Here is a 25,265-nt window from a genome sequence, read left to right as displayed (position 1 = left end):
ATCAAAAGGTCTAGAGTCTAGACATAATTACCAGAAGGGAATGTCACGAGAAGAGGAAATTTTCCATCTGCTTATGTTATATAAACCTATGAACTTCCAGTTTCCGAGTTGTTGCAGTCATCAAGTAACACTGATTCTTATTGGGTCTTGCGAGACAGCCGATATCGTTTACATGTGTGGCTCGATACAATCAGGCTGTTGTTTTTGGGAGGGCTGACGTCAGTCATGCATGGCCATCGATGGTCACTCGCTGCGTGAGCCTCACCTAGGCAACTAAATCGTTGCCTTGACCGGTGAACTATTTAATGAGCACCACCAGGAACAGCCTGCCCGTGAAACCTTGGGGGAAATGTCATCTTCACTCCTTGATTCGCATTCTAAGGACCATGGCTGTTTCGCAGATATCAGATGAGGCCCAGCTCAGAGTGCAGGAATGGATGCAAGCTACTTCATATTCGCCAATGTCTCTTACACCCCTAACAGGAGGTCAAACAAACTTCACCTACCTCGCAAGGCTGAAACAGGAAATTCAGGAGGAGGATGGAAACCGGGTGATGGAGGTTATGGTCAAACATGGAGAACCATACATGGCCCGGCATCCGCAGAATTCCATCACGGTCGAGCGTTGTGTAAGATGGCACTTTCTTCCCGTTTCCTTCGCTAACATTTTATCACGACAGAATGTGGAGGCGGCTTGTCTGAAAGAGCTAGAGGCGATGTCTCTTCGCTTGAGTAGCCAAGAAATCTCGAGCATCACAGTCAGAAGTCCAACATGCTACATCTACGACGAGGAGATGAAGACGCAGATTCAAGAGTATCTGCCGGATGTGGTGCACTTGAAGAAGCACTTGCTCGAGTTCCCATCGTCAGGCACTTCCGTGGATATGCGTCCTCAGTATGAAGAAGTTGGTTGCGCCCTGGCTGAATACATTTGCCAGTTCCATCAGCTTACAAGCAACATACTGGAAAGCAAAGAGTCCCAGAACACAACCTCATCGTCATCATCACTGAAGGAGGCCCTTTACAAAGACAACCAGATGCAGAAGTTGAAGCACATGATCAACTACGATTGGCTGCTTGAAAGGGTCTCCCAGTTTCCCTCCATTCTGGGCCATCTGAGAGACACTTTTGAGGAAGTCAAGAAGCAGGCCTTGGAAGAGATACGGGGGGGAGATAAGACCTTGACGGTCATACATGGTGACTTCTGCCCCCAAAAGTGAGCTCCCCCAGTCCCTACTACCTCAATATGTTGACCTTGGATATCACGCTTACCAACACGATCAAAGTGTCCTGATTGGCGACAAACCACTCGCAGCCGACCTTGATACTACCCTGTTCGTCGTAGACTGGGAGAACGCTCAACTCGGTGTCCCAATCATGGATCACGGGGAGATGCTAGGCGAGCTGTACGCGATATGGCTGTGTCAAAGGAAGGAAGCAAGCCTCTGGATTGCCGAGGGTTACTGCAGGGGATTAGGTAACCTATCTGAGAGTTTGGCCTTCCGAATCGCTCTCCAGCTGGGAGTCCATCTCATCAGTTTCGGTGCCATTTCGCGCGAGATGGAATCTTCTGAACAAACGCGAGAGGTTGCTCGGATCGGTGGTGAGATTATTGTCAATGCTTGGGGTAAGCAGAAGGCGTGGTTCGAGCAGAGCGAACTGTCGGTGTTGTTTGCGGCGGTTTCTGAGGATTGAGATGCGCATGCTTGCGATTCCTGTTTAGTAGCAATAACATGGTAGTCAACTGGCCTGGGGAAGAGTACGCAAATGGCAGTAAACACGGAGAGAACTGGAATCTGTCAACTCAAATTTTGCGCCTTACAACAAACCTCAACATGTTAAAAGCTCTTTCTCATAATGTTGATTGAACTCCTGCTCCCGGTGTTGATAGTGAACCGATTGATCGTGGTGGTATCCCAGTTTCCTGGACGGGATGCTGTTGCGCTTCGCCACAGTAAGAAGAACATAATTCCGGATCCCGCGGCCGCTATCCCGGGCCCGTGCCTACATGTCCCACATTTATACCGGAGTCCTCCGGGGTTGGGTCCCGGACCTCCCCTGGGTCACAAATCCAGCCGATTCCGTTCCAAGTGGTTGTGTGATGTGCTGCAATTAACCTCCGGGCTCCGCACATTTTCCAGCACGAGAACAAGGCGCCCTCACTGCCTGCAGATGTAGTTTGTGTGGTGCTAGTCGTTCGGTTTGCAGGTCTCCCCTGTTTCTCGGCAGGGATCTTGCCGGACTGTTTCCTGAAGCTCTTAATTGAAGTACCCTGCACAAGTAATCATGAACTCACAGGCATGTGTATATGGGATAAGCATGCCTGAAGAAAAGGGATCACGATGACCAGTTGGTCGCAAAATGCCTGAGACAGTGCTCTAAAATGCTGCACTATCGGTAAGAACTTCTTGCAGTCTCTAGCGTTTCCTTTTCCGGATACTGCCGACAATGATGCTGTCTCTCACACTCCGCAACCTCGACCGCATCTCCTCGTACGGCGACAATGGCGGCTCGGGACTTTCACTGGGTCGGCCTCGAGTGACTCGGTGGGAAGGGATCTCTTGCAGATGGCCCGACGGCTTGCGTCCTCGCCTTCTCTTGGGAGTCCTCGGGGCAGGTTCGGGCGTCGCCGGTTCCTCTGCAGCATTCCCAGATTCCATCCTCGACAACAATTCCTCGCGCATAATAGCCTCGGCCGTTCTTTCTTCGCGACACGCAACAATGGTCCCATCCTCCCAGATCGCCAGCCCGCGATGCGCGTTCTCGACTCGATCTTTGACCTTGAGAAGATAGGTGTTCGCAGTGCTGTAGAACGACAAATGGTGATCGACGGGGCTTCTCTTAGCACCCTCTCGCCGTCTTCAGACAACTGAACTCTTTTCAACTTCAGGTGCATATCTGTCGCCATCTGGTCGCCGACATTATCGAGCGAATAACGCCATTCGCCCTTGGGGGCGGGGGGGAGCTCGACGATGTCATAAGCTTTGGAGTGGTGTATCTGATCGTTACCACCTCTGGCACGATGGAACGGGTCGCAGATCAGCTTCAGTCTGTCCTTACCAGACGAGTAGAAACGTAGGTCCTGCGGCCCTTTCTGGGTGAGAATAATGTTAGCATCAACCCAAGCCAAAAGTGTAATAGCTCATCACGCACCTCTTTCAGAACGACTCCGGCGTAATTGTCCCACATGCTCTCCTCTTCTTGCAGCATCTGTATACCGAAAGCAGCTCCATTGCTCATGAAACTTCCAACTTTGCAAGTCTTTGCGCTGGCAAGCGCTGCGCCACGAGCGACGTTGAAGGCACTGAGCGAGAGAACCAGTGATTAGCATAAGAAGTCGACCTGGTAAGTCAACAGGAACACTCACGCATAGTCGTTGGACTCCTCATGAACAAAGATTGGCTCCGGTATGCTGGCTGCTAGACATTGCTCACGTAGCTTCTTCTGTACTTGGAAGTGCTTCGCGCTCCCTCCGGTCACAATCACCTTCACGCTGCCCTTAGGGAAGACCCCAAGCTTCGCGATCCGCTCATTTGTCATCTCGAGGCTGTCTTGCATTGAATTGTAGAACATCTTTCTCGAGGTATTGGCAGGCACCGTGACGGAATGGGAACGATGGTGACTGGAATACGCCGACGGGTTGTCAAGGTGGAGAAGCATATCCTCGAAGCTGGAATGCTCGTTTTCCACGACCTGGCGATGAAAGTTGTCTAGGAGCTGACATCGATCATCCTCAGTGAGGAAACTCCTCGAGTTGTTGAAGTTGTCATGCTCCATCGTTTCACGGGTACACCATTGGCTGACGTAGGCCTCCCAGTGCTCCGTGCCACCCGCACAACCTGTAAAGAAAGTCTCGTCAGCTTTGGCTTTAAGCATATTCTGCTAACTCACCGAAAGGCTCTCCAACTCTGTAGAACATCGATGTCTCTGGATCAGACTTGAGCTTCCGTACTTGGAATAAGCAACCGCTCTGTTGGGACGTTTGTTAGTATGACAAGTAACCCGAAGCAGTCTTGGGGCTTCTCCTACCATGCTGTACCCTCCAAAGTCAATATAAAGGATGATTGTATCCTCGGACACAAGGGACTCTTTGGTCTGGTTCATGTGCCACATGAAGTAATGTGCAAACGACTCGACCTCGGTGTGAAACTGGGCGTTCCTGAACGCCATCTTGAGCGTTCGCGACCGGAACGTCATCCTCAGCAGACGACGGTACTCTTCAATCTCCTCGCAAGTCCATGTTGCCGGGATAGATAGGCCGACGTCGACGACCTCGAGGTTTTTCTTTTCGCATATGTCTTCGATGGCGGCGACGAAGGTCTTGATGATCGCTAGTTTTCCGTTCTCGCAACGCTTTCTGAATGCTTCGTCCGTCGAAAGCCTTTTGATCTCCTCGGCGAGCGGGTGGTTTGGGTCCAGACTCCCCCCATCCTTGAACAAGAACTTGGACGAGATTCTCTTGCGACCACGGCACTCTTTGTCTGGAGTATAGACCTCGCCATCATCGTCGAAAACAGCGAGCGTTGCCTTGTATGCCCCTCCTCCGTAGCGTTTGTCCTCGTGTCGCGGTGTCTCCTTGCTCCGCACTGGCTCGAATGGATTCAGGTGGTTGCCTTGGGTGTGAAAGAGCATCAGCCGAACGCCGGTACTGCCCCAATCGATACCGAGAACGCTGTGAGGAGTTATTTCGTTAGTCAAAGTACGAAGACAGTTTGCTTCGTCTTTGACTCACACTGGACGAGGCTTCGAAGATGCGGGCGGCATTCTTAATCGCACTTAGGGTTGCCTAGAATGATTGGCGCTGCTGTCAGAACTTGGGGAGTAAAGATTGTCGAGAATCCACGCCAAATCTCATGCTCAAGAGAAGGAAACCGGGGCGAATCGGTTGTGCAAACGGGCAAAAGAGGACCAGAAATCATCGACTAGAGTAAGTATGCCGCTTCACTGATGGCACATGGTGCCGTATCATGCCAACGGGTGTTAGAATGATGTGACTTGAACTTTTCCTCGGTCGATGAGAACACCCAACTTCGCAGCAGTGCTACGCATCATTCCGTAGGTGAAGAACAGCCTTGGAGTTGGGTGGCTCTACTCCAACGATATCAATGAAGCGTGTCCGGCTGAGGTGGATATTGACATGCCGCTTTTTTGGTGCGGGTCAGTGCAATCTGACAGTCTGGGTACGGATACTTGCAGAGCAATCTCATTGCCCTTCCTCGCGAGAAGCAATGCAACCTTGCGTATGTCCCAACTGCAGCCGAGGGGTAGCAAACACGGGCTCCCGCCTGCAGGCCAAAAAGCGGTCCCCAATCGACAGGGACCCACGGTATTCCGTCTCTTACTCCCAAACAGACTTGAGATTTCTTTCTGCACTGCTGCTCAGCCCTGATTCTTTGATGACTCCCCCGATCTTCTTGTCTTCCAAGTGTTGCGGTAGCTGAGGAGATGGTTTGGGCAACCTCTCTAACACAGGCCACAGATCCACGGCACACCATGGACACCGGCGATGCTCATGTATTGGGGGACCGGCCGGCTGACTCTCAGCCGGATTCAGATGCCGAGAGGAAGAAGCTCCAAGTACTCAAGGACATCAGTATCAAGAGAGACAGAATCGAGGCTCAGTTCAGTCGCGAAATCCACGACAAGATCGCGACGTTTGAGAACTTTCGGATGAGGGCTCTCGACGAATGGCTCAGACAGGCCGCTTTGGAGTTGCCAAAGGATGCCGCAATGGAGGTGAATCAAGACATTCAGCGGAAGTTCCACTGCTACGTTGAGAGTCTCCGATATCAAGGCCGTTGTCCCGACCCTTCCCTGAAGATCACGTTCAGCAATACCCTTCCGCCAACACCTCTTTTTATTGACTCTCCAGTCGAACCTCAGAGACAAGATGTCCAGGTAAGTATGCCATAATGATACAGAGCCATAATTCTAACGTCAATATAGACTACGCATATCAGTCCGATCGAACAGCCTCAGCTGCGGGCGAACACGACACCCGGCGACGAAGCCGTTATCACAAAAGAGCGAGTCCAGAAGCCACGAGGGCGAAAGCCGGGAAACTCCAAGAAGAAGATCCTCAAGGCCAAATCACAGAAACAAGACACAGGTACCATCACGAACAACCAGGTGGGGAGATCGAGGTTGTGGGCATTCGCGGTCGAGTCCGATGGCCATGTGTGCCTCTACACGTTGAGGTGCCCCGCCGTCGGGTGTGGCCATGTTTTCTCACAGGATCCTTTCGAGGAAGACAGAGCGGAAACACATTTCCGCAACTGTGGTGTGTCCTTCGAGGATAAGGAGGATATCGTCAAGCGATATGCTCGAAGAAGTGAGTGTAGTTGGCTTTCTAATCGTCTGTTATCAATCCTGCTAACACCGAGGCGCAGTCGTCTCCCAAGATCCCGAGAAACGGATGAAGGCTGACTGGGCGAAGAGACACAACGCTTTGCTCTTAGCTGGACATGGGCGGGACGGTAAGAGGAGATCACAGGAAGACGGGGCTGGAAATGGCGCCCAGCAGTTGTAGCAGACATAACTGGATGCACGGGCAAAAGGGGCCCCATTGATGTGCAGTCATCTTTGGCAGAATAGTATCCGGTCACGTATGAAACCATTGAACGATCGGTGGTCAAGCTCTCCGCCTAGATGCCTCGTTGTGACAGTCCAGAACTTGAAGCTGAAATTCTGCTCCTTGAGATCCCCTGACGTGATTGTTGGTCTTCTTGCCTGCCATTCCCGGCTGTGAAAAGCTAGCTTCCACTCCTCACCTACCACCCATGTTGCCCGTATATACGTGTGTTCTGAGGTAAATAAGCAAAGAGCATTTCTGCGCCATACAACCAATAACCTAAATCGAGATACTACTATTTCAAGTACTGCAGACAAGAAGGGTTCCCTCCCGGTTTGACTCAGAAGGCAAAGTAAGTATGTACTTCTGTTCACCTTCTGTTCCAACACCGCAATACCTGGAATTGGGGGTGCGGGGGAGCACTGTGGCACCGCAGTCCCCCCTGGTATGGCAAATTGGGTGACGCCTCAGTTCTCAACTGACATACTTTACGCGGAATGCATGTGCTCCGGGGAGACGGGCCCGATAATAGGTACATGGACAACAGCAGATGAGAGCAGCGGTCATTGGCATGCAAACGCCGATATCCATGTAGGGCGGGTGCATCTCCCAGGCAGCCATCGACACCGCGTGGGAGACATCATGGTCCTCGTATCCAGATGAAAATAGTGCCTGTGTAGCAGCATTGGCTAATGCTTCCTGTTTGGCGGTGGGAACTCCTGGCCTGCAATTGCAATCAGAGACTTCAGCGGCAGAACGTAGTTACCGCCATGATCGCGATGTAATTTCCCGAATACTAACAAATGACTCTAGCGTCCTAACTACCTTGCGTGAGCATCTTTGTGGCCTGCAGATATTATTGATGAAACACTTACAAACACCTTTACACGGAATTTGAACATTTTGAGAATATGTACCATTCAAATTCTCATACCGTGAAGTCCATTAATATGATCCGGAGAATTTTTTGGGTTAGGGTTAAGGTAGAATTGGACTCATTCTAGGGTTGGAGAACTGTTGGGTGTACTGTCTAGGGCCGTCACGTATCCCTCCGCCCCTGAACAATCCTCTCTGCAGAGCTGGCTGCTGAATGCCGACCGCCCACCAAGAGATAGGAACAACAAAAGTGGCCGACTCTCCATCACAAGTGGCAGTCATGCGGGCTACCAGGTATGGTAGAAATTGAAGCTGCAGTATGCAGCACATGATACATAGTATGTCCACTACTGCTGTTTGCTTCCTCCTAGATAGGGAGCTCGACCTTTTTGGGGCAATGCAGGGTTCTGTTGCTGCAGACGAATGCGCTGAGCCAAGGTTAAATCGCCCGCCGGTAAGTGAGCATCGTCACCAAAGTAACCGTGTACTCCAGACGTATTGGAGGGTTTGAAAAGGCCACGGTCAGGGCTAGGCTAAGGGGCGGGTAACCCTCCCGAGCAGCCTTCCTCTGGGGCTACCCTGAACTGCCCGGTCTGCTCTCATGTCAATCTTGCCCAGTATTTCCTAGGAAGTACGAGCAAACAATTCATGACAAGAAATGACACGTCAACTTACCTAGTTACAGATCAGACCGGAGTGAGGCACCTCGGGCTGCGCAGCACATATGCATCCAGCATAAGTCGAAAGAAAGCGGTATGCTGGTACGGCATCAACTCCGGCTTCCCACACAGCCACGTGCGTTTCCCGATGCCCACCTCAACAAACATCGCCTTCCATCGATCAATCATGCCAGGGAAAAATTGGCTCAGATTTGAGGCATTCATGCTCTTGATCGTGGTGGAGGTAACCCGTTTGGTTGCAACGTGGAATTCTGTCTTAAACGCTCAACGTGTGTGTTGGTACAGCTGCGCACACATCCCATGCTTAATGTGTTCTGATTCGGGGCAAGATATCCGGTACACGGCTGCAACAGTCCAAAAAGCAATTATACCCGAGGGGACTGTTGGACTTTGATTTCAAACCTTCACATTCAACCGGAAGACTCGTTAATCGACCAATGGTATGGCAATCGTAATTAATTCCCCCTCTCCGCCAAATCCAGAGAGTCGGAAGTCTGCGGCGCATCCGTAGCCTGACGCGAGGGCTTTTTTTCAACCGGACACTGCGCTTGACTTAGGCTTTTCATACGCGAACTTCTGGCAGGGTGCATCGCAGGCTACCAGTGGACATTGCTGCCCTAGCTAGGACTTTAGCAGAAAAAGCCTGGTGAGTTTGAGATGCCTAGGATTTTGCATGAATATTAATTAAGTGCTGTGTCATAAACGGCAATGTCGGGCCGCGGGCGCGAGTATCTGCCGGACAGACCCACCTTTTCGAGCCCGAAATCTCGGACGCCGGGGCCCGGATTCGGGTATCCAGATCTTAAGATAGACCCCACGTGCCTTGCTGCCTGTCTGAAGTGCCCGAGGAGGCGTATGATTGTTGAAAGAAGCATTTGAGTTAGAAACTTCATAGCGTTGCTGGTCTGTGCTGTTCAAATCATGAATGGCTTGGGAGGATGAGGTGGTCAGGTCGACAGGGGTACTCAATAGTCGTCATCGTATCGACCCTATTATGTAAACAGAACCAATGTCCGTGACTGGAATCTCAGCAGTATTAGAATGGGCTTTCAATTGAGGAGGAGAGATGGAGTCCTCCTACTACATATCACAATGACTTGGTCTTGGAAAGGGTTTTCATGGTGTTCTACTGGTGCCGGCGGAAGGAGGTGACTATTGTCACGACTTTTACGGGCGTATCAGATGCAGCAGAATCGCAGACAGAAGAAATGTCCACCAGTACCATTTTTGAACACAACAAACTTCATACTTCAACAACAACTACATCTGCTTCATGGAATCTAACAAAAGCTTGAAACGGTACATAGTGAGTAGTTTCCTATCCGCCACGCGTCCTCATTCTGAGTATGGCCGCGGGCCTGGATGGGCTCACGCACGAGAGGAAAACCCACCCAAAACCACACAAGACCACCGGGTCGTGGGAAAATTGTGTAATTCGCAGCGAAATATCTTTTCAATCTAGCTTGTACGGTTTCGTACCGGGCAGTAACTTTGGGAATCCGTTTGGTTTACTGCGTGGATGACACTTTGCGCAGCTCTTGCATCTATGAAGTATGAAAAGAAGTTAAGTATAAGGCATTGGTAGCGCCTCTAGCCCATGCTAGTCCGCAGTATTATATGACAGTGAGCAAAATCTCCGCTGCTCCTCAGTGCTCTGTCATAAGTGAAATGACTTACGCCAAGAGGTGCTCCGGTGTGTTCACACCCCAGTCCATCTTGAGTCATCCTAGTCTTGATTGGATTATTGTTGTTACATGTACGTTTCTGACGACGATATATACTAGCAATGATTTTCAGAATTTAGATAACTATAGCATCTATTCTCGTCCCTTCGGCACCAGTCTTTGGAAAGACAATTTGATATCTTCCTAAATAATTACAAAACGACACTTAGCATAATCGAAGTAGGGTTCACAGAAAGCCCCATAGAAGCTCATAGACACCAAATTTTCTGCGTTCCGAAATGCCTTTGAAACAAAACCAGAGCTATTACGGCTGATTGAGACCCTTGGAGACGACAAGCAAGGTCATCTCGATCGACTCCTTGAAGATGCCTCCGCGACCCATCGACCAGAGTTGTTCGATCAGATACGTCTCAGAAGACAGATCAAGATGAAGTTAGGCCGTCGTCCATGCACCATAATCTTCAGAGACTCACCTCTGCTCCTTCCTGTGAGCATTAAAAAGGCTCAGCAAGTAGTATTTTATCCAGACGGCCTGAGCAGCGGCAGATACGTTGCTGAAAGGTTTGGCTTATAGGCTGGCGGGCCAGCCATGCGCCATGTCTCAGCGGACACATCCAGACCTCAAATATATTATAGGCACCATCACGAACTTCGTTACCAGCAGACGACTGATGTGTCATCACGAACCCGATGGGTACATGTATTGTCTTACGACCTCAAGAACGGATTGTACTTTATGTACTAGAATGCCCTAAACCAAACTGCAACCTTTGCTTCTAATGTAATCCTTTTACGAAAGACTTGTCAAAGAACCGTTTTGATGCTTGTGGTGTCGCTATGTCGGTCAAATTTCCAGATGATGGGATTGAACACCATCTCCCTATATTATTAATTTGAACTTTGCTAACTCCGTTTTCTGTAAGTATGCGAATTCACGCGAAGTTTTGCTCTCACTATTAATGTTAATTAGTCTGCCTTGACAGCAACTGAGTACTCCCTAAGATGTAGTTGAAAGACATCCAGGGACTCAGACAGCGAACTCCGTGTTAGTAACTTCGTGCAATCGAAAGGCACTGAACTGGATTGGAAGGAGCAAAGGCCTTGCTGATGACTTCTGGCAGTTGGAGGATCCCTAACTCTGTTCCAAGTCAGAGTTGACCTCCTCAGTTGGAAACTCCCGAAAAGAAGAAGTAAAGGTGTACCTTGTGGGTAAATACTGCTTCAAGACCTGTTTCTAGGTAGTTCATCAAATATCGTTTACATATTGAATTATTCTCGCACCTAAGTACAAGCTTGCGAGATGACAATCGTTTGGCGTCTCCAATTGTAGCCCGGAGTTTGCCTGAGTTTCAGCATTGGAGAGCAACAGCGTAACGGTCCATTCCTACATGACTAGCTCCGCGTATCGTCCCAGAAGACCAAGATTTGTTTGATCGCAGCTCTTGTAGCCGTCTTACATGATAATACCGAATTTGAAAGATGACATGGGGCAACTGATGCACAATGAGTGGTGCCCGACTTTCCAAAGAACACTCGGATGTCTTTCCATTACATGTAAGAGCCCATAACAAAAAATAGTAGACCTAGTCCAAGCCGTTTACGAGAATGACCGACTGAGAGTTGAATGCTTCGCAGCAGCGAATATGTAGGCAGATCAATCAGGGCAATAGCACACTGGAATACCCCCACTGCGTCCCAGACAACGTCCATTCGCCAGAGACTCCCGTTCCCGATGATGACTTTGCAGGCTAGACACCCGAATCTTTCGCTGGAGGCCCTCTTTGCTGACATAGAGTGGTAGAAGGCCAGAAATTCGAACCGAGATGACGTCAACTTTTGGACTGCAAGACCTCCTAGCTTGGTTGGTTCCACGACAATTGCAATTAGCTGCGTAATTCAAGGCAGCTAGCGTTATTCTTCTTTTTGCTCTATTCTCCATCTCCCCATACCTAACGGATACGACTTGTGGTTGCTTTTACAAGGCTGCAAGAAACATGAGACGCGGCCATGCTGAAAAAGCAGAAGAAGATGACGACAGATATGCCGCCAACTGTGGGGTAAGCTCAGCAGTTAGTAAACATATGGCCTCGATCGCATACGAGAATTGCATGACTTGAACGGCCTCCTGCATGTAAAGCCTAACCATCAGAGTGATCGCCAACCTAAGCTCGGATGGAATCGTACGACTTGCGCATCTCGAACTGCATTGAGATGTTGGGGGCGCATACATATCATCGCCACTCGGCTAGCCAAGAATGCGTTGTATTCAACGCAGAATGTTAGGTTGATGGAGCATCATTGGTCACGGTATATTCCAGACCCATCACCAAGAACGGTACACTGAAACAAGACAACGTTGACTTTCAGCCGCGCCAATAGGTTCCAGCAAGCTCATAACTTCAGTCACCACCGCAAGTAAGCGTAGCCCAACGGCAGCCCAACAGCTCCGCGTTGGGCTACGTTCGATCTCGAGGAGCGGCTGGTGGTTTTCCAACCAGCTGCAACCGTCAGCTTCCCTTCGAGGGCCGATCTTTGACCCAGCAGAGCATGCAATGTAGCGCTCTGTTGGTGGTTGCCTATTAGTACGCGAGACAGTGGTTATGATAGGGCCAACACGAAGCTTCAAGCGGAGGGTCTACCGTCAAAATATAAACTCTCCGTTGTGCCCGCTGCAGTGGCATGTTCGTGACTTGACACGAGCTTCCGACACGGAACTAATCACCACCATCCGCACTGCCTGGAAACAATGAACCTGGAGATTAGCGGCAAATTGCAAAAGCGTTTCATACAGGATGCCGTACTTCTTCACAGGCTTAATCCGGTAAGGGGCAGCCCGACAGCCTACGGTCTCGACCGTCATCCCCACGATGCGGATGGGTCTCGAGAAGTGCTTCTCAGACGAAAGTTCCTCGATTCCATTGCTCTCGTGGCTTCGACGCACAAGGATGCAGACCGAGTGTCAGCGGCGACGTTTGAGATAGGAGCGCCAGAAGGCACAATTGTCCGCATTGCTAGCAATGCCGGGGTGTGTGACTCGACATTGCTCCTGCTTCGAGACTTGATGGCAGGCCTTCATGACGTGTCTGCTATGGGTAATATCATGCCTTCTGTCAAGAATACACGAGTTGATATTTCGGATAGGTCACACAAACGAACGGAGAATCGATATCCTAATGAAGATCATCCATCTCGACATGGAAAAGATTCGCTACTATTTCAAGAAGCTCCATAAAGCTCGGTCAGACATCCCCGATATCGAAAGCACCGTGCAGTCATTTTCTTCCACGTCTGACGTTGTCGACATTCAGCAATTCTCTACATGGATGGGAAATCTTAGTGCGATCACGGCCGTCCCGACAGATACGTCTGCTGAGCAGATGTTGCCCCATATCCTTTGGGCAGAAAAGGCGAAATGGGAATACTCAACGTACATTGAAGCAGTGTTTTCTGCCCAAGCCAAGCAGCTACCCTGGTGGATATACAACATCTACAAGTTGGGAAGATACGCAGTCGCGTCCAGGGCTTTGTGCCAACTACCGGCGGAATTCCCCGGGCTTTTCTGCCCCATGCGGATAGAACCTATTCACTGCCCCCCACGGCTTGACTTTGCGATTCCCGAAGACGAACAACCTCTAAGTGAGGTGCTCCGCAGAATCTCTGGAGGTCGAGAAGATGAACTCTTGGCGAAATTGGCTCCCCTCTGGGACACTAAGAACCCTGACTTAGACTTCCGTAAGGCCTGTCATCTCCGCCTCCCTGTCCATGCCGAAATGCAGCTTGTGGGTTTCTACGGCCAACATCCCGAGCTCATGCCTTCTTTTCGGTTCATCGGAGTGAGTAAGAAAAGCTGCTTCTTATGCCAGAAGTTCCTCCATATTCACCCAGCTTCCTTCTCCGTATCTTCCTCCCACCAGAAGTTGTACTTGGCGTGGCGATCGCCACCTGCATCAAACTCAAAATCATATAAGACATATAAATCGATCATCGCGAACCTGAGTTTGTCAATGGAAACGATGGCCAGGCAAGAGCTGCAATCTCGAACCGGGAGTTCTAGGACTATTCAGCTAGACTCTACTGCCGGGGTTTCTTTATCGGGTCTCATCGAGTACAGGCCCGTCAGCCCTCCAAACACCACCATCGTTCAATACGCATCTTCTTCCCCGGATTCGACTATCGACAATGAAACCCCGGCAGGAGCGCTCCTAAGGACGGATGAAAGACAGCCGGCTATGACCCTGGAGGGAGTGGCATCGGCGTCCCCTTCGCCAGATTGCAACAGCTATGCGCCCACCGGGTTTGTCTTCAATGTTGTGCGCGCCGACGATAATCAGAGACGAGATATTGTATCCTCTGATGACATTCTAAGTCCGTCACAGAAGCCCTCATGGCGGATGCTGGTTGATCTGTTGAGTGCCGACGAGCAGTTCGGCATCCGGTTCAATGAGGAAAGGGAGTTTTTGATGGTCAACAATGCACTATGGGTCAAGAACGAGCGACAGTTCCACGCTTGTCTGCAGTTCTTACGCAACTCTGCGTCTTGTAATGCGGATGTTCTGGTCCGTACTTATGCATCGCTCAGCGCGAATGTTACATAGTCTGTACATTGTCCATTGGCCTTTCAATCGTTTAATACATATAACTTGAGGGGTATCTATGGCTACGCTGACAACTATTGACTGATCATTTGGTTTTGCCTTGCATTCATGCCGGCATAAAGTCGCCTCATCAGTACTGCCAATAGCTACTTTGTCCGATGCGCTAAGGACCAGCTGTGTGCAAAAGTAAAAATGCATCGAGTTCGTGTAAGACGTTTGATGTTGGCCCCGGACTCCAGGCAGCTCCAGTTTCTCGGCAGCTTGTACGCAGCCGAGAAAATCTTTGGTCTTCAATCACTCTACCGTCCATAGCACAGGAGAGACATCGAGACTTTGGATGATCCAAACAACTTGGAAGACTTTACTCACTAGGCCTGCATCATTCTTTTTGCGCCAACAGCCCTTTCGCTCATGCAAGTTAAACGCCTTACTTCCATTCGCGACCTGTTGTTGGTCCACGTTGCTACCGCCCTATACTAGCTGCGTGTATGATACGACGTGAAGTCGGGGATTGCAGCTTGGGTGGCCTCCTGCATGTGCTGTCCAGGCATCCCGAAACACTTCATGGACGCGTTGATGCCAGACCATACGAAGTGTACTTACTATTGTGCAGAAGCGATGCCTGAAAGGACGCCCACAACGTCAAATGCCAATAATTACAGAACGTGCATGATCCTCAGGGCTCAGCACGCCACTTATAACATCACAATAACCCAAATCCGTTTGCATTTCAAATCAAATACCGAACTTGTGCCATGGTTAACTTCTCGTCAGTGTTTGCACTTCATTTGAACCAGACCTCGTGATCTCTCTTCATTGACCTCCCGGATGCTACGACATGGCCCCGCGCAAGAACGAGGTCACAGAGGTCTACGCTGTACTCAAAGGGCGTATCGATGAGCCCACAATCTTCTCGTCTTGGTATCACTTCCGGCTTCTGTGAATTTATTGAGACTAATCCGGCTAGGGGGGACGTACACCCGCGGGTGACCGGATGCGAAGCTGTGTACAAACGTTTCAGTACTCCTCAGAAAGCGCTAGCTTACATGGAGCATCATACGGTCTTTTCACCGAAACAAGTGAAGAAGAAGGGAGCAGGAGCATCTACTCCTGGCGGGGGTTCTGATGGGTATTATGCTGTCGCGAATGGTAGAAAACCAGGGATTTATCAGTATTGGCGGTATAAGCTTCCACGATAACCCCGCATTCGTTGCATTCGAATCCGATGCTGACTGAAATTAGTGGTCAAACGCAGGCATTGTCTCAACTGCACGAGACTCCTTATGCCTGCTGTAAAAGGTTTAAGACAAAGGAGCAAGCAGAGGCATTCATTGAGGACTGGAAACAAACCGTTGATGATTTGTTCCTGAGAGCCATCAGAGAGGCGTTGGATCAAGGCTGGCGGCCCAATGACATGAGCTTTAGCATTGCCGGTTTGTTGGACTGGAAACAGGACAAGATGGCGGGTCAAAATGGGACAATCGGCCTGGACCTCGAAGCTCTTGAGCAGCTCTCACATAGGGCCCTCGTATGGACCCTTACCAGGAAAGGGAAGAGAGAAGAGAATGAAGAGAAGAATGGAGAAGAGAAGGGAGAAGAGGAGGTAGAGAGACCACAGTAGGCTAAATCTTTCACCTGTTACCTAAGTATTCTAAATGATGAAGGAAAGACTGTATAACCGATTGCTTAGTTAGGGGTTTATAACAGGTTCATTTTGCTTGGATTGCTAGTATCCTTCGACAATCCTCATGCTAAGAAGAGACGACGTCCGCCAGAATGAACGTTTACCGAGGGGGCAGACATCTCTTCATCGGAATCTGTGATATCATCAAGCAGAGCGGTGCCGCCAGCACACAACCATCAAGCGTCTAGCTTCCTGCTCCCAGCTAGTACGCAATACACGTTTTGGCTTTCATCTGCTTGTGCCAGAAGAGGATCAACCGACCGCATACTAGATAAGCTTGCTTGACAGATGGAGCTGAAAGACATACAAATGCACACTCGAGCAGTCATTCAGCATAAATTGTATCATAACGAAGTTACTTAGACAGAGAATCCATAGCCGACATCAGTCCAAACCTCAACCTCCGTCGTCGCAAGCAGTAACTCATCCCCGGTGCGGATGCTTTCTTCCCATGCTACATGGAGACTGTCGATCGGAGGTTCGTTGTGTTTAACTTCATGCTAGTTTCTAAACTTGGTCACTATATATCGCGGGTGCGAGGGAGTGTCAGGCGGCGGTCCAGGCCACGTAATCCTGGGCGGCATGGATTGCCGTGCCCCCCATACAAGTTCAATACCCAGCACAATAGATGTAGCAATCCTTCCATGTTAACTTCCCCATATGGATCAGAGCCTAGGCACCTACATTCATCTACTCATACAATACGTCCCCATACACTATTGGCGGTTTCGCCGCCATCCACGGGCACCCGAGCGAGGCCTATCTTGCCGCACCGCGTCACAAGTTCGCAGTGCCCCTTCGGCCTCAACTGAGTCAACTTGAGTACCCCCTAGGCCTTTATTATCGTTTCCAGCCGCTGCTCATTTGGGATGTACGCCCTACAAACTCTCGAAGAATCCACCAGTTTCGATATGATGATACGGCTTGTACCTCCACATCCACCCCTCAACAATGATTTTAAAGGCTCTCCTTAAATCCCCTTCACAATTATCTCAAATGCTTCCGAGAATCCAGGCTCTTTCTTCGTTTCGGCCCATACTCTCTCCTTCAGCCCCGTACCCTCGGAGGTATACATCACACTCGGCCATCTGCCACACGTCAGCTATGTCCAACTCAGGTCACGCGGAACTTACGGCTTAATGACCCCATCAGAGGTAAAGCTTCCATGACTCTCAGGGCCCTTCACGAGGGCGGCATCCAGATAACTCCGCGCACCAACCTCAACGCTACGGCCCAAAGTCTTCTTGAGCATGCCCATGAAGAAGGGCTCTGCTGCCGGCTTGACAATGTTGGTACCCGTTGTGAGACCCGAGTTCGACATGTTCACGATGACATGCTCCGGGTTGACGTGTGTGGCCAGCTTCGCCACGAATAGCTGACCCAGGAACTTGGACAGCTGGTAGTTCTTCGCCGAACCCCAGAGCCGTTCCTTGTCCGCCGGCTTGAACAAGGATCCAGTCACCATGTCCTCCTCGGGAGTGTGCCAGTACGTCGTGTCCGTGCTGACCACGACCATCCGTCCCGGCTCACCCGGCGGCCGCTTCTCCTTGAGGATCGGCAGCAACAACAACGCCTGCAATGCCGTGGAGAGGTAGTTGACCTGGAGCATCAGCTCGTGGCCCTCACGGGACTTGGCGAAGGCCGGCGCGACGACCCCCGCGTTGAGGATCACGATGTCGATCCGCGACAGCTCCTTGCCACACCTCGTTGCAAAAGCCCGCACGCTCTCGTACGACTCCATTTCGAGATGCCACACCTCAATCTGAGCCATGGGGAACTCCCTCCTCAAACCCTCGGCGAGGGCCTCTCCTTTCCCCGTGTTCCGGACCCCCATGATCAACCTCCCCAGCTGTCGCTCCAGAAACTGTCGGCTAGCCTCAAGACCAAGGCCGCTGCTGGCGCCGGTCATGATGAGAGTCGCATCGGACAGGTCGAACTCCAACGGGATCTCGGCCGGGGTGATGACGGCCTGCCGGTAGACGAAGGCCAGCGGGTTGGCCTCCCAACCCGCCTGGCCGGCCATGTTGTTGGACATGCTGGGCTACCTTGGTCGGGGGAGGGGCTTTGACGGGATTGGGGCGAAATTGGCAGATTGGCGAGAAAGCTTGTCAACTTGTCAAAGGTCGAAAAGTTGGCGGGCGGCGCGGCGATTAGCAGATGAAGTAGCCCCCGGAGGACCCGTTAATTATGGGGATGAGAAACATAAAACGAGATTGCGAGCCCCTTGGCCCGATTATCTGTTTGTATCGGGGTTGGGCTGGAGCGGGTGTTAATATTTGATGTCATGCCCTCCCTCCGTCGCATTGCGTAGCAGAAAGGTTAGCCTTTCCCGGGTTCCCCCACGGGGCGCAGTGCGGCCCCCGAGGACCGGGCGGCGAAGATGAGTTGAGACGCGCCAATGTGCAACGATCAGACCGAGGAGAACCGCTTATTCGCGCTTGAGGGGGGTTGGGCGCTTAGTGGTATCAGACATCGTTATGCGTGCGACGTTGAACAACCACCATCTCGCGCTCCAACTGCCAAGAGGCCGCAATGGGGGCACGGAGGGAGGTTGTTTGACGCAGGATCGGCAGCGGGCTCGGCGACGGGGTCAGGGTCCACGACGCTCGGTGTAGCAAGTCTGTGCTAAGAAAAGAACGATGTTGGGGTCCGGAAATAGTCAAGGGCCGATCAACGCTGAAGATAGACAATTGGATGTTACATTGCAGACTATGAATACACGTTCTGTTAGCCGCGAAACTCTTAATCAGAGTGTCGCGGAGGAATTGAAGAAACATCGGAGAAGGTTTCAGGGGATGGTGCGGCGGCCGGGATGTGTAGATAAAGTCCGGTCATGTCCGGTGAGAATGTGGGTCTATTTCCGGAGCTCTCGGTGTAGATCCGTATCCGGCAGATGTGGCTTTCGTCTGTGGCTGCGACGTAGATGTGGCTTATTCCCGAGAGAACACGACCCGAACCCGATGTTCCAGGTCTGCCCCTCCAGAGTTCCACCCCTCTTCAGCTTGATTCGTTAGGGTTGATGCGATCTAATGGTGGGGTAAGTGTTGGTGGGTGGAAAGGGAAATGCAACCTTGGCCTTTCTCAGGGTCGTTTCGCCTTTCCCGAAAGTCCATCACCGCCAATCCTGCCATTAGAACCGCTCACCGAGTTCCACGATTAACCCCCTTTCCTTTTTCCCGCCCTTTGGGACCGAGACGAACCGCTCTCTCCCGTCTTTGCCTCCGGTCCAATTCGCGTTCTCTTACGCAATCAATCTCTCCCCGACCTAGCCGTCCCGTCCTCCTCCCTCCGAGTCTCCACATATCGACCTGCCGACATCCCTTCCCGCCTCCTCCACAAAAGCCCACCATGTCCGGCCTCGACGCCCCCGAAATCGCCGCGGCCTACGACGCCGTCCGCTCCGACAAGGACGAGACCAACTGGCTGCTCATCTCGTACGCCAGCGCCGTCGGCAACAAGATGAGCCTGACCAAGACCGGCAAAGGCGGCCTGTCCGAGCTGGCCTCGGAGCTGGACATCGCCCAGGTGCAGTACGCCTACGTGCGCGTCGAGTACGCCAACGACGCCGAGAGCAAGCGCGTCAAGTTCGCCCTCGTCATCTGGATCGGCGAGAACACCAAGATCATGCGCAAGGCCCGCGTCAGCATCGAGAGCAGCGACGTCAAGAAGGTCCTGCCCCACCACAGCATAACGGTCAACGCGAGCGACAAGGGCGACCTGGACGAGGACGACATCGTGAAGCGGTTACGCAAGGCCGGCGGCGCTGACTACAACGGCGGACGCGGATGAGGTAGAAGAGGAGGATTGATATTTATTTCAAAAAGAAAAACACAAAAGCACATACGGGGCGGGGGCGAGCAGGAGCGGTGAGGAGTGGCACGTCAAAACGGCGGGATATGAGCTACGAGTACACGGTATCTGGCCAGGCGGAGGCGCTTTAGGAGCGATATGCATACTCTTTTTGTTGAAATACAGCATACACCTTGGACAAATATACTGGCCTCTTATTTGGAGGCCCGGCGCGAGCCGAGAGAATCAAGGGACACATATCCAATTCGACGCGTGCCGGTCCAATTGCCAAAAGGAGATGCAAAATTGTCCGGTCCAGGAAGCCCCCGTCTTCCTTCTTCGGGTTCGTTGTTTAAATCAACATGGAATACGTCTAGAAGGACTGCCGAGTTTCTGGACCCTGCCGCCTAATGCTATTGGTATTGCGCCATCCAATGTCGAGCTATATCTGCGTCTAAGACATTTCCCGAGTCGAACTTTCTTTATGCTGAGACCGAAATGGCCACGTCAGTAGCCTCATTGCTCTACTTCCTCACCATCTGGGTCGACCCCTGCAGTGGTATGGCATCCACAGCGGGAGGGAAGCCTACATGGAATAAGCCAGTCAACGCGGAGGCTTGTGTATTCTACATTACATTATTCCGGTAATCGAAATTTCTCAGCGACGGTTATGTCTTATCGCCCCCGTCACCACTTTATTGACCCCTGAATCCAGCACTTCGCAGCCCAACAAGCTATGAGGGCGTCATTTCTCTCAGCTGGCAGGTCAATGGCCAGGCGAAGGGTACCTTTTGATTCAGTCGCCACTAGTATCCCTGACCCGTCCTTCCACTTCGTCTCCTTGGACAGCACGGCAACCGATTCTCCCGCGAAAAGCAATTCGCGTTTGATCTCATCGTTGGCGTGATAACCGTACTTCTCCAACTTGCGCTGATTCTCGGGCCTCAGCATGTCGTTGGCCTCGTTCTTCGTAATTTGCCAGAACTGATGCGCCGTCGGCGTCCTCTTCAGCTCCACGAACCCTTCCAGCGTTCGCGCCTTGCACCCGCGGATCTCAATTTCCGGCAACGACCAAGGGAACAGCGCGTGAGTGTTGGCGATGAGATACAAGGTGAGGTCGTTGTCAAACTCCACCAAAGACTCCTTTCCTTTGCCAGGTACCGCCAGGCGTCGACACTCGGCGGTTGTGAGGCGCCGTAGACGCAGCTTGTACGGCTTGTTCGCGCTAGTCCGGAGCTGAGCCAGCTGAAAACGAGGGACCATCAGGCCGGCGTCGGTCGATGCTGACGAGATGAAGGGGGCTTCGAGGCGGAAGATCTGGTCGTTGGGGTCTTGTCGCATGTACTCCGGAGGCAACTCGAGCAGACCCGGGCTAAGTGGGGGCTCGGGCGAGGCCGGGGGTCCGGGCTTCTCCTTGACGTCCGTCGCCGGAGCCGATACGGCCCGCTGGAGGTCATTGCTCGGACCCGGTCGGTCGAGGCCGGTGGAGGCGGGACGCGGCCTCCATGGGTCCGGGGGCTCGGCGGAAGATGACGCGAATGGGATCGACTCTTCTAAATGCCGATCGTAGGACGGAGGTTTCTCCTCGGGGTACTCGTTTGAGCGAGATGGGTCCATTGCGACGAAGGCACGTAACTACGGTAGGGTTGATGATGCTACGGCGTCGCAAGAATGCCGGGACACTAAGATACTTACATATACTTGACATCAGAAGACAAGCTGGTAAAGGCGGGTGGTGAGGCATATCTGGATGGCGGGTGTACCGAAGCCGACATCCATTCGATCGGCTAACGGCACATTTTAGCACTTATGTCGGGCGGGGGCACAGCCACAATGCGCACAACTGCCAACAGGCCCTCTTCTGCCCAGCCTAAATCGCGGGCCTCATTCCTGAGCTGTTTATCACTCAGGGCTCAGTCTAGGCATCGCTGTGTTAGATTGAGACTGTGCTAACTATGTAAATGGTATTTCTAGTTCCAAGAGATCAGTCAGGCTGTGGCTGCGTCTCATGCAATCATCGGTCTCATTCTGCAAGAATAAGTGACTGCCCCAACCAATGAGACGGACATGGAAGTCAGCTTTTCAGGCAGGACCACATGCGGCAGCCTGATTATATTGCCACATAGATTTCCCTCTCAGCCTCAATCTTATCCTCTGACATCAATGTTCTCTACTCAACTTCACCCTCTCTTTGGGATACAGAACACACCCATACAACCCAACGATCACCATGGATGGCCTCAGTGTTGCTGCTAGCATTGTGGGAATAGTTTCCCTAGCAATGCAGCTTGGACAGACAACCCGCAAGCTCATCGGCTTTCTCGACACCATCACAGACGCCCCGAACGAAGTCATCCGTCTCAATGATCTGTTGAAACTCATTTTCGCTGTTTCGGCAGGGGTAGTGAACGCGCTGGAGCACCAACGCAGGCACCAAGGCGACGGGGCATCTGGCCGGGAGCACATCTGCGAGGTCCTGATCGTGTGCCTGAGGAAGCTTACGTCGATCCAAGATATCGTTGACAGATCGGAGAGATTGCAAAGCGGAGGCAGTCGCACATCTCGAGGCTGGGCAAAGTTCAAGCTCGCGTTGAAGAGGGATGAAATTCTGGAGCTGGAGCGGCAACTCGGACAGGCTTTGAGCGTTTTGAATGTCTTACTTACTACAAGCGTAATGTGAGTGCTGCAGTATTCTATCGTCCAGTTTCCCGTCATAGAACTTACTCTGTATAGGCATGACAACGCATTCCGGGTAACCGAATCGACATCCTCAGTTATGAGTACACATAGTCTCTCTTCGCCTGCGCCAAACCAAGGTGGCGGGCATAATGAATTACACAATGGGCCAAATTCGAGCCCGGATCTCCAGGTCGACAAGATTATTGACTCCTCTAAAAGGCCTAAGATTGACACGTCAATGTCCCAGCAATACATATGTCTCGGCAACTCATTTTCAGCATCATACAAAAGGAGGACCAGAAAACAAGTAGTGCGGGACTCGAGCACGGAAGAAGCACGCAGTGAGGTTCGCAAAGAGACCTTTGAGATATCCCTGAGTTTCTTGTCCTCGTCGATTGATCTGGTTGTCAGTCGGCTGAGTTCCTGTTCTCCATCACTGGGACTTCGAGTTCAGCACATCATCTCCATGGCCACATGGCAAAGTCATATTTACCATGTTATGGACAAGGATGACGTCGATGGCTTTCGGAAACTTGTCAGGAATGGGCTCTGCACCTTAGACTCTTGCAGAAAGGATGGAATCACTATGCTTGAGGTAGGTTTCTGCAGGCTACTCCGGAGTGCCGTCAATGGAAGGATGAATCTTTGGATGCTGACAAAACGTTGAAGATAGCAGAAGCAGCTGGTTGGACCCATATTGCGAGTGATCTCCGATCTCAGGGTTGCGAGCTAAGCTCAACATCTGCGTGGTACACGTGAGTCAACAGTTCTTCCTGGTTCTTTTACTAGTTCAGAATTTCCACTATTTCAAAACGTTATTAACGAAGTCCGTACAGTCTTGTAAGCGGCGGGAAAGCCCGGAATGGTTTCCTGCCCCCCTCAAGATTCCGATCTATCAGCCATAAGTTGGATCTAGTTGAGTACGATCCCGAAGACATAATTCCTCGCCGGGACAAGAGATGGCCGATAAATGGGTCTTCTCTTCTCGAGGCCTTCGAATGGTTTGCTTCGACCGGATCGCACGAGACAGCATTGCCGTTATCGGACTACCTCGGTTCCTTACTCTGCCTCGTTTGCAGCTGGTGGGGCATCCTGGATGTCGACGGCTCAAGAGAGCGACTAAATCTTCTGGTAAGCGGAATGATTAGTAGAGGTGGCAATGTTCATCATCTAGATCGACTTGGCGGAACACCTTTGCAATCTTTGATCCGTTATATGCCCTCCGTGGACGATTCTTTCTTCGTCACGAAGTGGCTGAGCCTTCTTGACGATGGTCTGGGTAGCCTTCCGAACTACGTGGAAACGGAATGTCAAATCTGTCCTGGTTCATTCGAGACATTCTTATAAGATTCCCGTGGAGGTTCGCCGGATTATGTGTTCACTCTACCAAGAATGATCACCATGAGCATGATTGAAGGCAACCTGATCGACTCAGACGGCCCAAAAATAACATGGGTTGACCCAAGCAGCACAGCAGTTGAAGTACTGCGAGAGTTCACGTTCCAACGATATATCTATATCTCGAGAAGCCATAACTGTGACTACATGAGATACTGGTTCGACTTGTGGAGGAGAGATCCGCAATTTGTTCCAATGGAAGGGAGATCGATCCGCGACATCATCTACCAGTGGATAACTGAGCAAGGCGCAACACCCGAGATCGATTCTGCGAAGAATCAATATCTCCTCCCTCGGCCAGACGAGGTCCAATCAGCCATCGACACGGGAAAATTAGACACACTCACTTTTGCCAGGCTGGTGGGCGGTTTCCACCTGTGTCACTGCGACTTGACCGGGAAGTACTTGGAGCTCTGGCCGTTCAACGGGAATACACATACGATGTGTCAGTCTGGGAATCTGATAGGACGGGCTTGCCTTGACCAGTCAACGTGGTGTCCGATGCACTGCTGCCGGTTCAATCACGAACGGTTCGAGAGGAAGCAGAAGAAGAAATGGATGAAGCGCATGGGAATCAAGACGATCAAAGTGCCCCGGGTGCCGGGTGGCTGGGTTGAATAGAGAGCTCAACAACATGGGATCGGAGGAACGTGTAGAAGGGGTATCGGAGAACACGTGAGGACGCATATTTGGCTGCATGGCGTTGCACGATCAGGCTCACTGGGCTTCGCTTCACGTCTACGCTGCTCGCTAAACATGTCCAATGGTTTCCGTCTTGGAAGACCGCAAGCTGCGGTGACCTACGTTTCCAGCAAAGGCGCGACGTGCGATTATGCTTGGGGTTATCCAAGATCGACTCGGTGTGACGATGAGATCTGACGGGTGAGACACTGGGGATCAGATGGCCGTTTAATGTCGTTCAACAGGCGCGGAGTTACGTTTCAAGCAACGGTCGTTTGTGGAATATCAGTGTGGAAGCATCGGTATCAACGGAAGTCCTTTGCCGGAGATTCTTGGTACTCGCGTCCGGACTTGAAGATCCGGGCCGAATGCCATCTCGGAGCGGGGGTCCTCGGGTGATAGCTAGGAAGCGTCAACATTGAATGTCACAGCCATAACACAAGATCAAAGTCGTGGTGAAGTAAAATATCGTGTGGTATCATTGACGTCACAGAGGCTGCACATGGAGCCAGGCAATGTACAAAAAACGGCGTCCTCAAAGTCTTGGTGACCGAGTCCTCAGCCTCCGCCAACCGGCATTTTTCCCCCCACATTCATTCGTCTATATCCAGAGGAAGGAAATCATCA

At 51.5% G+C, this 25,265-nt stretch overlaps 6 protein-coding genes across 6 annotated transcripts; 3 read left to right on the top strand and 3 right to left on the bottom strand.

The window, feature by feature from the left end:
* Positions 1-461: 461 nt before the first annotated feature.
* Positions 462-1,695, top strand: CkaCkLH20_03751 (phosphotransferase enzyme family protein; the record flags this gene model as incomplete). Its single annotated transcript, XM_038886470.1, has 3 exons — positions 462-629; positions 681-1,216; positions 1,287-1,695. 3 exons carry the CDS (start codon positions 462-464, stop codon positions 1,693-1,695), a joined length of 1,113 nt encoding a protein of 370 aa, XP_038748312.1.
* Positions 1,696-2,417: 722 nt separating this feature from the next.
* Positions 2,418-4,764, bottom strand: CkaCkLH20_03750 (uncharacterized protein; the record flags this gene model as incomplete). The annotated part of the gene is made up of 7 exons (XM_038886469.1): positions 2,418-2,805; positions 2,886-3,094; positions 3,154-3,304; positions 3,368-3,839; positions 3,892-3,970; positions 4,030-4,672; positions 4,733-4,764. The coding sequence occupies 7 exons, from the start codon at positions 4,762-4,764 to the stop codon at positions 2,418-2,420; spliced, it is 1,974 nt and encodes a 657-aa protein (XP_038748311.1).
* A 729-nt stretch (positions 4,765-5,493) lies between these two features.
* On the top strand, positions 5,494-6,529 carry CkaCkLH20_03749 (uncharacterized protein; the record flags this gene model as incomplete). The annotated part of the gene is made up of 3 exons (XM_038886468.1): positions 5,494-5,898; positions 5,947-6,331; positions 6,390-6,529. The coding sequence occupies 3 exons, from the start codon at positions 5,494-5,496 to the stop codon at positions 6,527-6,529; spliced, it is 930 nt and encodes a 309-aa protein (XP_038748310.1).
* A 10,532-nt stretch (positions 6,530-17,061) lies between these two features.
* CkaCkLH20_03748 (retinol dehydrogenase 12) lies at positions 17,062-18,126 on the bottom strand (the record flags this gene model as incomplete). The annotated part of the gene is made up of 2 exons (XM_038886467.1): positions 17,062-17,179; positions 17,225-18,126. The coding sequence occupies 2 exons, from the start codon at positions 18,124-18,126 to the stop codon at positions 17,062-17,064; spliced, it is 1,020 nt and encodes a 339-aa protein (XP_038748309.1).
* A 1,313-nt stretch (positions 18,127-19,439) lies between these two features.
* Positions 19,440-19,880, top strand: CkaCkLH20_03747 (cofilin/tropomyosin-type actin-binding protein; the record flags this gene model as incomplete). Its single annotated transcript, XM_038886466.1, has 1 exon — positions 19,440-19,880. The coding sequence occupies one exon, from the start codon at positions 19,440-19,442 to the stop codon at positions 19,878-19,880; it is 441 nt and encodes a 146-aa protein (XP_038748308.1).
* A 687-nt stretch (positions 19,881-20,567) lies between these two features.
* CkaCkLH20_03746 (fumarylacetoacetate hydrolase) lies at positions 20,568-21,497 on the bottom strand (the record flags this gene model as incomplete). The annotated part of the gene is made up of 1 exon (XM_038886465.1): positions 20,568-21,497. The coding sequence occupies one exon, from the start codon at positions 21,495-21,497 to the stop codon at positions 20,568-20,570; it is 930 nt and encodes a 309-aa protein (XP_038748307.1).
* Between the last annotated feature and the right edge of the window lie 3,768 nt (positions 21,498-25,265).

The sequence above is a fragment of the Colletotrichum karsti genome, assembly GCF_011947395.1.
Source record: "Colletotrichum karsti strain CkLH20 chromosome Unknown Scaffold9, whole genome shotgun sequence".
In the NCBI taxonomy this organism is placed as follows: Eukaryota; Fungi; Ascomycota; class Sordariomycetes; order Glomerellales; family Glomerellaceae; genus Colletotrichum; species Colletotrichum karsti.
The sequence above is the reverse complement of the archived record's forward strand: the minus strand, read 5'-3'. Positions and strand labels throughout refer to the sequence as shown.